Below are 12,540 nucleotides of genomic sequence, written 5' to 3' on the forward strand. Positions count from 1 at the left end.
ATAACCTTTTCTGAAGACAAATGCTCATTATATACCTTTGGAGGTAATAGACATTACACCTATTTGTATTAATGAGCAACCTGCTGGCAGTATGATTCCTTGATTTGTCTTTGAGCTGGCCAGATAAGTAACTGCACATCTATTTCATTTGAGGATTCTCATCTTTTCCCACCATGAGTGAACAAACCAGTATATAAATCCAGTTTGATCTTTGTTTTAACTACCTGTGGTTAGAACAAACCAGAGTTCCTCAAGTTTCTAAAACAATAGGAAACTGATTTGCTCTAATGTGGAAAAAAGAAGCTTACTCTCTTCTCTTATGTGCTAGGGAGAGAGGGAGGAGGGGGAGCATATGAGCCAGAAGCTCATGCAGGCTTTTCCACAATCATCTAAAGTTTAAAATCATGACTTAGAAAATGATCATTTTGAACTGAGATACATTTTTTTCTATAAACACCAGCTCTATCAGCGTGGTAAGACCATGCTATATTTCCATAGCAAAGTATGTCATTTGAGGCACAGCATTCAACTTGCTAAGATTCAACTTCCTTAGAGTCTCATCATTGTTTTTTTTTCCTGCTTGGGAAACAAAAGCAGTATTTTAGCAGTTTTGGCTGCCAAAGCATGCTGGAAATTGTGTGGGTAATGCCTGGGGAGATATCCCAGAAACTAGAGTGGTATCTAAATAAGATTTCTCACGGATGGCGACAGGATTTCAGCTCCTTGCCCCAATTCCTGACTACAAACCCAGAATGTATTGTGCAGAATAGTTGAAAAGCAGAATAGAACTGCAGATAAGAATGTACACAAATTTGCAAACTTTGCGTAATAAACAGACTTTGGCTTTTAATGGTGCAAAAAGTGGATTGCCTATGCACAGAATTGCATGGAGCACACACAGCCCCAAGTCTGGCAAACTGTGGAGAAGCAACCATTCCTAAGTAGCCCATTGCTTCTCTTTCTAATAGCTTTTACTTCCTCTCGATGCTGATCGCAAGAAAGCTTGGACTTTAATTCTGTCTTCCCCTTTCTTTATTTTTAGAAAGCGTTTGCGTATGCCGATGAAGACGAAGGCAGACCTGCAAATGACTGTCTCCTGATATATGATCATGAGGGTATAGGCACTCCTGTTGGTTCCATTGGCTGTTGCAGTTTTATTGGTGATGATCTGGATGAGACCTATCTTGATACATTGGGACCTAAGTTTAAGACTTTGGCAGAAATCTGCTTGGGTGTAGCAATTGAGTCATTCCCAGATCCTAGCGCACTTCTGCCCATTTCTGACATTGATATAAATCTGCCACCACCTGGAACTACCATTGTTGTTAATACTTCTTCATTGCCTCCACCTACTGCTGTTGGTGGCACAACGGTTGTTACTGAAAACACCTACACAACTACTTCTGCTGTACAGCCTCTGAGGCCTATACCTGACCCTGTGCTCCATGGTAATGTAGTGGTGACTGAAACGTATACATCCGGGTCAACAATGAAACCTCCCACAATTAATGTTGATCCTCTGTGTGCATCAAATGTTGTGGTATCAGAAAGGGTGCTTGCTCCTGCCTCATTCACTGATATGCATGGCATGATAGATATTCCTGAGCTACCAGATGGGTCTAATGTGGTGGTCACAGAAAGGGTAATTGCTCCAAATTCAAGGATACCCGCTTCCATGAGCATTCCTGATCTGGCTGATGGGTCAAATGTAGTGGTGACAGAAAGAGTGATTCGACCGGCCACAAGCATTCAGGGCAATTTGACCATTCCTTCTGAATTATCAAGTGCACGCAATGTGGTTGTTACAGAAAGAGTGATGTCAGGGGCAGGAATGAGCAGTGGCGTTGGTGGTCTAGGTGGCATCACAGGTCAAATGCTTGGTTCTGATAATCTCCATAACCAAACAATAGGAACTGCCTCTCCTGGTACAAGTCGAAGACGGGTGACAAAGTACAGCACTGTACAGTATTCTAATCAGTAAGGCTTCTTGCGATTGCATATAGTTGCAAAGCTCCCAATTTTTTTTAGATTTGCCACTGAACAATTTTTTATTATTTATATATAGCAAATCACATTAGGGGAAAAAACAAATGATTCTTGCTTGAAAAAGAATTTCTTAAAACTATGCAGCCCCAAAAGGAAATGTGGAGGCACTGCCAATATAGGACAACTCTGGTACATTTCCCCCCCAACAGGATAGTGATTATAATGCAGAAACCATTGGTGCAGCCTTTTAATACATCCTTGGTGTGTGAAGAGCATTATTGGTCCATCACAGTGCCTTCCTACAGTCATTTACTGAAAGTGTTCTGTATTTGAATGCCACAATATTATTATTATTTTATCTTTGCTGGCATGGGAAGGAAATGGAACTGTGCTCAAGGTGGCTTTTAGGAACAGCCTGATACACTCACTCAGTTTTGAAATTGCTTGCCATATTTTTATAGTGCTTGCCCAGAATTTCTTCTAAGTAATAACTCCATTATGTAACTCATAATTCAGTTACTTACTAAAGCTCTTTAGTTGGCAAACAGAAGGGAGCAAGATATCAAAGTCTGATCAGAGTGTGGAAAAGAGGGGAAAATGCACTAATTTCCATATGACTGACTGATGTCACAAGCAGTCAACATAGCAGCGTATTGTCATATAGGGGCAATACACTGCTCTAAAAATAGAGGATTCCAGGTCAAATTATTACAGGTCACTGCAATATTGATGAATGATTTGTGTGTGCTTACATTTAAGTCCTGGTTGCACATCATCAGATCTCAGAACATATGACCAGTCTTTAGGAACTTCAATATGATGGAAGATATTCTTCCCAGCTAGCTAGAGAGACTACTCGGGTCATGAAAGAATGACCTTTATTACAGCAGTTATTAGCAGTCTAGCTTACTATGAAGTTTACACTACATGGTGTACTGGCAGAAAAGAAAAACCTACTTGGGACTGATGAAAAAATTGTTATCAAATCAAGAACACAGGTGACAGATAATACAGGAATGACTGAGGGAATGCACTGTATTATATTTTGAAAGTAAGTCTAAATTTTGAAAGGTTTCTCTCAAAAGAAACGTGCTCTGATAAATCTGTATTTCCACAAAAACCTACAATCTCTGACTATACATTTGCTATTAAATTTTACATGCTGCTGCAAACCCCTAAGGCTGAAATCCTATGCATAGGAGTAAGTCCCATTGAAGCATGGATTACTTATGGAATAAACTTGGGATTGCACTGCTAAACGAATCGTTTTTATGTTTATTGTGCTTTCATGGAAGCTTACATGCACATAAAGCTAGGTCTAATAAAATACTGAAAATCTAGACTACATTGGCCAGGATGCAAAGAGCTTCTTGAAGCAGGCCCAAGGTAGCTTTTTCTTCTTTGAACAGCAGATCCTTATGCTATCTCACAAACTGACAAACAATTGCCTATTGATATATGACCATGAAGGTAAAGACACATATCTTGGTTCCATTGACAGTTATATATCTGTTGGAGATGATCTGTCATCAGTTTCCAAAAGAGTGTGTCATGTGGCATAGGGTGCTGCTGTTTGAGGGACACGAGACAAAATTCTCACTGGGCATGCAAAAGCATTGTCATAGCTCTTTCGGTCCTGGCTTACATGCTTTAGTTATGTACCATATGTAAACTAAAAGTAACTGCAGTGTTGATAACATGCGCTGTAGTGTAAATACATTCGCTATTCACCAAGATTGTGTTTTTTTTTATCACATTATAAGATTCTATTCTATTCTCTTTACCTTATATGTGCCCCGTTGTTTTTAGCAGACATCTATAAAAATTTAAGGACCTTAGTTCTTATGGCTACTTAAGATTGTTCCCGATGTTCCATTCCCATCAGTTTTTAAAATGCATGTAGAACAGCAGCCAGAAAATGACTGTAGAAATGCAGGAACATTTCTAGCAAAGCTACTGTAATCTTATCTGGCCCTCACACTTGACTTTTCTTTTGTTACAATGGTGTTCCCCTTCAGCCATTGTCTGGCTACTTCTCAGCATACATTTTTAAAACATCAGGAGCACACCTTAGTTTCTCTTCATATTTCTTTGGATCTATTCAGTTTCAGTGGCTTGAAGCACTACAAGGGCATATCTATGCTACAAATTTTAGACCAGTTTATCTGTAATGGTTTCACCCCAAAACTCCAGGGAATTATAGTTTGATGGATGTGTTGAAAATTCACTGTTGGAGTTCTCTAGCCTCCATCACAGAACTATTATTCTAAGGATTCCCTGTACTTATGTAACTAGATCAGCTAGAATGCTATATGTGGTCATTGTGTGTGCAACTATGCTCAGTGTCAGATACAATCACCATGGTTACTATTCTAGTTTTGCATATTTCACTTGTAAAAGATTCTCCCATTATATCCAAATCACATTTATATAGTATTTAAAAGCTTTACTTGGCTATCAATTTCAATATGATTATGGTTACTTATAAATGTTAATAACCATTGCTGTTGAGCAGTTGTCACTCAAATCGAGCAGCACAATTGTTCTCATGAGAAAGTCCTGCACAGTGTGAAAAAGAGTAGCTTCCTTTTTCAGGGAATGGGGGAGGAGGTTTTCTGATTTGGTTTTACAAGCTAAACTTCAAAGCAAAACTTTCTATTTCATGTGTCAGTCAATGACAAGACCCGCCAGTAAAAAACAATCTTCCCCAACTATGTATCATGCAAACACTATATAATAAACATTAGTATATAACTTTTTTAAAAAATGTACTTCCTTAGCCAAAACATTTTAAGCTGGTCTAAATATTTATTTCCATAAAATTGCATGGCTGTAATTAGCAGAGTCACTTTACACTGTATTCTTCTCTTTAATCTTATGAATTTTATATTTGAACTAATATCTGGGAATAAAAAGAATCCCAATACAAAAACTTAACTTTTTTTCAATGAAAGTTTTTTTTTGAAGTATACTTACTGTCTTTGGTATGATGCACTGATACGCTTTATACTGTTTAATACTTAGCAAACATAGGCTTTAATACTTGCTTTTCCACTTATCAACTAGCAATAACTCTGCCCTTCAAGTTGTATACCAAAAGCATTTCTGAGTAATGACCCTCATAGCTGTTTTCTGTTGTGATCTTTAAAAAAAAAAGAATTGCTTTGTTTGTGAGTGAACTATTGACTGTATGCAGTTACAATAAATTGGTAAACAAGCTTATATTTGAAGATGTAAAATACTGTTCAGTTTAATAAAAACTTCTGCCCAAAATATCTTGTTAGGTTTATTTACTAATGGAATTGTAATTTCTTTGTGGTAGAAATAAAGAGATACTGTGCTGCACGCTCTAGACCAGTGTTTCTGAAACAGTGGGCCTTGGGCCACTTTCAGGTGGCCTCCAGGTCACAGCTTGTCTAATACCTCCTCACTTGCCTATCCTGCCAGCAGTCATGCCTTAGTCCTTTGGTTGAATTGATGCCAGCACCAGCAACTCCTTGCATGCTGAGTAAAATTGGGGGGGGGAGATCTCCCTCCTCTGAGGGGAAAGGGCCAGAGGAAATGTTGAAATCAATATGTTATGTAGAACAGAACAGAACAGAACAGAATAGAATAGAGAAGCTGACATAATACCTGAAGAGCAAATGTCTGTACAGTTTGAGGAAAGCTGAGCAATGGAACTCCTTGCCACAAGGAAAATGCTGTAGTGAAGAATTTAGCAATTTCCAAAAATGGATTAGGTATGAGTAAAAAATTTTGTCAGTAATTTCCAAGTGAATATGCCAGATTCTGTCTCCATCTGTCATCATTTTGTAACTGGCTTTGCCTCTGCACTACCATTTTGTGACAGGTGGGCCTCAGTAATTTTCATTCATCTCATGTTGGCCCCGAGGGTAGAGAACCCCTGCTGTAGTAGACTCATTCTCCAAACTGCTGGGGAGTCCATTCAATGGACACATGCACATGCACACATCACAGGATGGATGGATGGATGGGGTTATAGAGTTGAATTCAATGCAATGCTAAGCAGATCATTCTGGCAACACAAGGATTTCTCCTTGCGCAACAGAACCATCTCACCCTCCTCCCCCATGCACCCCCTAAATCTGTTCTGGGTTTTCCCCCTCCCTGCAGAGCAGATTTGGGGATGGCACAGGGCATGTGCAGGGAGAAGGGAGAGGAGGAGGGGAAATCCCCTTGTGCAGACTTTTAGATTAATACTGACCATATGTACCTATCTAAGCACAATGAAACACATTACACTGCATGCTAATAATGAGGCACGGCGGATTAATCTTTTTATTAGAGAATATTTGATTAATAATAAATAAACTCTAGGCGATGTACAATTTCATCAATAAAATACAATAAAACCACAGACTCATAACAATAATTAATAATATCAGTATTAAAACTAAACTACCCCAGAGGTCCCGTAGGCCTGCCTGAACAGCCAGGTTTTCAAGGCCCGGCGGAAACCTATCAGGGAAGGGGCATGGCGAAGGTCGAAAGGAAGGGAATTCCAGAGGATGGGGGCCACAGTCAAAAATGCCCCCTCTCTGGTCCGCACCAGCCTCACTGTCCTAACTGGTGGGACCGAGAGAAGGTCTTGCGCGGCTGATCTCGTCAGGCGGCATAATTGGTGATGCTGGAGGCGCTCCTTCAGATAAACTGGGCTGAAACCGTATAGGGCTTTAAAGGTCAACACCAACACCTTGAATTAGGCCTGGTAAACAACTGGTAGCCAGTGTAGATCTATCAACACCGGAGTGATATGATCACGGCAGCAGCTGGTCTTAATCAAACGTGCCGCCGCATTCTATATCAGTTGTAATTTCCAGACCGTTTTCAAGGGTAACCCCACATAGAGCGCATTACAGTAGTCTAGGCGAGAGAAGACCAGTGCCTATATCACACCTGGGAGCAGATGGGCAGGCAAGTAGGGTTGCAACCTCCTAATCAGATGCAATTGATACCAAGCTGCCCGGCTCACTGCCGAGACCTGAGCCTCCATGGACAGCTGGGAGTCAAGAATGACCCCGAGGCTGCAGACCTGGTCTTTTAGGGGCAATCTTACCCCATTGAACACCAGGTCTATATTCCCCAGCCTGCCCCTGTCTCCCACAAGCAACACCTCGGTCTTGTCAGGACTTAGTTTCAGCCTATTCCTTCCCATCCATCCACTTACGGATTCCAGGCACTTGGAGATGGTATCCACAGCCAACTCTGGTGAGGACTTAAACGAGAGATAGAGCTGGGTGTCATCCGCATATTGGTGGCACCGCAGCCCAAATCTCCTGATGATAGCCCCCAGCAGCTTTCCATAGATGTTGAATAGCATGGGGGAGAGGCAGTTAACTAGTCTATATCATTCAAGGCAGTTAACTAGTCTATATCATTCCTGTGGAATTCTGGTGCATGCAAAAAAATGTCAACAGTCAACAAGACTGGAAAAAATCCACACAAAATGCTTCCTTACTAACAGCTGCTTTTCTGCAGTTTACCCCTTTTTATTATATTTTTCTATATTTGAGAAGTGGGGGAGAAGGGAACATTTGTTACATTAAAAAAATTGTCTGGATATCATCACTACTTACGTGTTAATATCCATATTCAGCAACTCTATAACCCCATCCATCCATCCAGTGATGTGTGCATGTGTCCCGTGGTTCTATTATCACCCCTATCTCCAAGCTTTTCAGTAGGACTTGCAAAAGAAATCACATTCATGAGGATTGGGACATATTGCTGCATCAAAATCCTCAGACCCATTGAAATTTCTGACAGATGCAAATCTATTTCATCATATGAACCCTATCCCTAATCTCCTTCATCATTTTTAATTCCTTGCTATGCAGTCATTGAACCCATTGCTTTTCCTTCCTGGAAGTTATAGCTCAGGGTTACACATGCAAAACTGTTCTCCCTTTCTACCTCATTTTCAATTTGATTGATTTTATTGCATTTATATCCCACCTTTTCTCCAAGGAGCTCAAGGTGGCATACACAGTTTTTCCCCTCCTCATTTTAATCAAACCTTTACTTTAACATGCCATGTTCAGACAACTGTGGAGTAACAAATTTCAGGACTTCGTAGGCTTTATTTGTTTTTGTTTTTTATGAAGACATTTATATGCTGCTTTTCAGCGCTATAAAAGCTCCCCCCAAGCCAGAAATCACAGAAAAACAATACAATATACACAATCAAACTAGGAACAGAATAAAAGGGTTAAAGAATAATAAATAGGAGAGTCAAGTATACAGATTAAAACTTTATACTAGATTAATCTTCACCTTCAGATTCAGACACTAGGTGAGTCAGCCTAAGGTATGCCCCAGTCTTTTTCCCCAAGCTCCATGAGAAGGAGTTAATCATACCTACGTGCTGGCAAGTGTCATTTCCTTGGCTTACTCAGCTCGAGACGGGAGTGGCATTGTCAATGACGATCTGCAAAAGTTTCACTGAGAATATAAAGATCTTTTTCAGTATTCAGCCACAACACCGCAAGCTGTGCTCATAAAAGAAAATGATATCACCATTCTGTTTGCAGTTGAGGTGGAATAGGAGATGGAAAGCAGGGATTGTTCTCCATGCAAAAAGGTGCTTTGTTCTTTGTATTAAGATATTAACATGGGTTCCCTGTGATGAACAAAATCATCCAGTACAAATGAATCTTTTTTGGAAAATGAGTGTAGAGATGTGGGTTTGATTTTTGTACTAGTTTATTATGTATAGTTGGAGGATATGAGATTCAAGGGGAGAGGAAAGGTGGGTGTTATAATTAAAAGAAAAACTTAATCCAAACTTAAGCTCGACCAAACAGTGGTGCCCTGACAGGACGAGACTTTGGGTCAGTGGTGCATCTAGAACCTGGCCTTAATGGTCTTTACAGAGAGCCCCCTTTAGACAGTCATGTGTATACCTTGTTTATTACTTAGTTTAGACAGCCATGTGTTACTTAGGGAGCACACAGTTAACATTTCTCTCCCACACCCCTACCACCATTCCCTGGTTTACCATTACTACTACATTGCCAACATGTTAGAACAAACAGAAAACAAAAAAGAGTTTGTCAAACCTGAATTTTGAAAAAGAAATACTTCAAGCATGTGCAATTTCACATTTTAAACTCACTCAAATCATTTGATTTATATTCCTCCTAGCAGGAGCCCAGGACAGCAAATCATGATACCATCATGACTACAGAAATGAAATACCACTGTGATATGTAATGGCTAGGGTGTTGGATTATGACCTGGGAGATCAGGGTTCAAATACCCACTCAGACATGAAGCTGACTGGGTGACCTTGGGCCAGTCACTGTGTCTCAGCCTAACCTACCTCACAGGGTTGTTGTGAGAATAAAATCCAGGGGAGGGAAGGAACCATGTTTGTATGCTACCTCAAACTCTGTGGAGGAAAGGTGCGATATAAATGCGAGGAAAAAATGGATAGGATATGAATGAAAAGGATAATATATATTTTAAAATAAAAATAATAAAATGAGAATCTGTAACCATACATATGTCTGGCCAGCCAGCCCCTAGCTATAAACTGTTTAAGGAAGGAAGGAAGGAAGGAAGCCCACCCAGGCATGCTCATGCCAACCCAGGTGCTGATGTGGGGCTAGGGTTGGGTAAGAATTTTGATTCCGATCGCATTTCAAGCAGAATTGATCAAATTCACAATTTCCAAAACAATATGAGAACCGAAACACAGCCAGCCTTCAAAACTCACATTTATTAGAATTTTGGGATGCAGTTTGCCAACTAAACAACATTTACAAAAATGCTTATATTAGGGGAAAGTGTGCATAAAAGTACATGAGTGAAAATAGCATGCAAAACGGCATGAAATGATGAAAAATTGCTTGCAAAAATGTGTATCTTTGTCAAAACTGCTTACAAAAATGTATTTGGAGAAATTCACACTAAAATGATGGAGAATTTTCATGAGAATTTTTTTTTTAAATTCACAGATTACTGTAGAAATATAGAGAATGGAATTTGACATTGGAAAAATGAGAAACTGAGAGAGCCGAAACAGACAGATTTTTCCATCCCTATGTGGGGCAGGGCCTGTTCATCATTGCCTACTTTCTTGGTGGTCATTTGGGGGTACATGGGCTGCAGGGCCCTAGATTTTGGCCCCAAGGTCCAGCCCTAGCTGCACCACAGCTTTGGGGCAAAATCCAGGTCTCCACTGAGCAGATGTGGAAGAAGAGGCCTCAAATGCTCCAGAGCTGGCTTACCACATTCTGAAGTGATGCAATGCACCCAATCATCTAAACAGAGGGGGGACTGGTAAGACCATTGTCTAAAATTATTGAGGGGAGAAGAAAAGAAGCTAAGGAACTGTCACCATCCAGCTGCCATAGTGGCCCCTCCCTCCCCCCCAACTGTCACCACAGGGGCATCTGCAGGAAAACCATCTTGACCCGAGACAAGAGGAGAAGAAGCAGTAACAGATTCTTCTTAAACAAGCTGTCTTTTCCATTTTATTGTAAATTTTAAAAAATCATTTCTTGTTGTAATAATCTTGTGTAAACGGCTTTGTGAGGTCCACCTGAAACGCGGTATATAAATGCCTTAAATAAATAAATAAAATGACCACTGCTAGGGCCAGCACAACACATTCAGCCCCCGAGAGCAAAGCCACTGATGCCCCCCATACTCCACCACAGTGCACTGACATCCTCCCTACTCCCATTGTTTTTGCTACCACATCAGTAGTAGTAGCATGGATGAGCCAAGGCTCTCCACGGCCTTCCTCCTGGCAATGCCTGGGTTTGGCAGAAGGCTCTAATGATTGTAAGGTCCTTCCAGTGTGATGCATTGTGGGTGGGTGGGGGCAAAAGCACCTGCATTGCCGCCACATTGCTGCGATGGCAGCAAATACTTTTCGAAGTCTAAGAGTAGCAAACTGTTTGATTTCAAAGTTCACTAGTTCATTACTAGCTCATTATTAAGATTTAAACAATATTTGCCATTGCAAAGCAGCAGCAGTGCAGGCAATCTCTGGGTTCACCTTGTCCAAAATACCTCACTCTGAGGAAGGACCCATCCTCAGAGCAAGGTTTGGCAACACAGTACCATCAGAGAGCCCTGTAGGTGTGCTGCTGACCACTTTGCTCTTGTAGCAAGGCAAGGCACTCCTAGAGCACCAAATGGTGGTGGGTGGGTGACTAGGAGAGGGTGTGGAGCACCCAGTCCCATCTGCCACCTGCAACCAATACCTGTGAACCTCTGACACCAAGGGCAACCCACATATTACTCAACAATCACTTATAAGGAAGTTTGTTGTGATAATATCTGCACATGTAAGGGGAGCATTCATTTCCAAACATTCAGAAACATTTAGTGAGCACACACTAGAGAGCAGGCACACAGACCCCTCTCACATATTTCTTTTCTGTTTACAGACATGCACCTGTTCCACTGTACACAAGGCAAACTCAGCTGCCACATAAAGGTGAATAAACCTTGAAGTTAAAACGTTTTATTGCAGTGTGTGCAATTCTGACAATGGCTGCAACACTTAACACACCCAGTGATCATATAGGGTTATTTACTGCACATACGATGCAGTGAATACAAGATAACCTTATAACCAGATAGCTTCAGAATTTGTTATTTGACTTGATCTCAAACTTGGCTCCTTCAGAACTCATTCTACAAGATACTGAATGTGACTCGTAAAAAAAAAGTGAGATGCCACCATTGAAAGTAGCAGTGTGTATTACTACCATCATTGCTTGCTGTGCACATTTGTGGTAGGGTGGGGGGCTAATTTGGAGGTGTTGGAGTAAACGAACCAACTGGACTCCATCTTGGCCTCGGCCTCCATTTTGAATGAGCATCTTTCTTTTAGCAGAAGTTAGAATCACGTTTGCAAAAGCTAGCATGTTTGCAAAGTTAACAGTCTATGAAGGCAGACAAGGGGAAATGAAACAAGACGCTTTGTGGTTAATTTCCAAGCCCTAACTGCTGAGTACAGGTCCTTGCTAGGCTGCAGTTAGGAAAATGCTGTGAATGGAAATGGACTGCCTTCAAGTCGATCCCGACTTATGGCTACCCTATGAATAAGGTTTTCATGGTAAGCGGTATTCAGAGGGGGGTTACCACTGCCTGCCTCTGAGGCTAGTCCTCCCCAGCTGACTAGGGCCTGCTCAGCTTGCCACAGCTGCACAAGCCAGCCCCTTCCTTGTCCGTATAGGTAGTAGTTAATGTTTGAAGCTTCTGCAATCCTGTTACGCTTGCTTGTAACTTGACTTTCCTGAGTATAAGAATTAAACAACCTGCTCAAGAGAGCAGAGAGCTCCATTTTTTTCCTTTACAACACAGTCTTTTAAGATCTCCTTTGCTGCAGCAACAAAAAAAATAAAGTTATCACAACCATCCTGGAAGGTAGTCAGCCTCTGTTCTTTTCTACCACAAAGGCCTCTGACTATCTGCAGTTTATAAAACCTGTCTATGTAAGGGGTCTCAAACTGAACACTCTCACATGATGGCTCATTGTTCCACTGAGATAACCTGCAAGAGGCAGGCCCTGCT

At 41.0% G+C, this 12,540-nt stretch overlaps 1 protein-coding gene across 2 annotated transcripts in view; it reads left to right on the plus strand.

The window, feature by feature from the left end:
* The window catches only part of LOC133370899 (desmoglein-1-beta-like), a 40,116-nt gene extending 34,850 nt beyond the window's left edge, over positions 1–5,266 (plus strand). For both annotated transcript variants that reach the window (XM_061597803.1, XM_061597795.1), the window contains one exon: positions 1,043–5,266. In XM_061597803.1, the coding sequence (XP_061453787.1) occupies positions 1,043–1,981 (939 nt within the window). In that variant the 3' untranslated portion in view covers positions 1,982–5,266. The remainder of the gene's footprint in view (positions 1–1,042) is intronic.
* The last annotated feature ends 7,274 nt before the right edge of the window (positions 5,267–12,540 follow it).

Source organism: Rhineura floridana, chromosome 1 (genome assembly GCF_030035675.1).
Source record: "Rhineura floridana isolate rRhiFlo1 chromosome 1, rRhiFlo1.hap2, whole genome shotgun sequence".
Taxonomy (NCBI): Eukaryota; Metazoa; Chordata; class Lepidosauria; order Squamata; family Rhineuridae; genus Rhineura; species Rhineura floridana.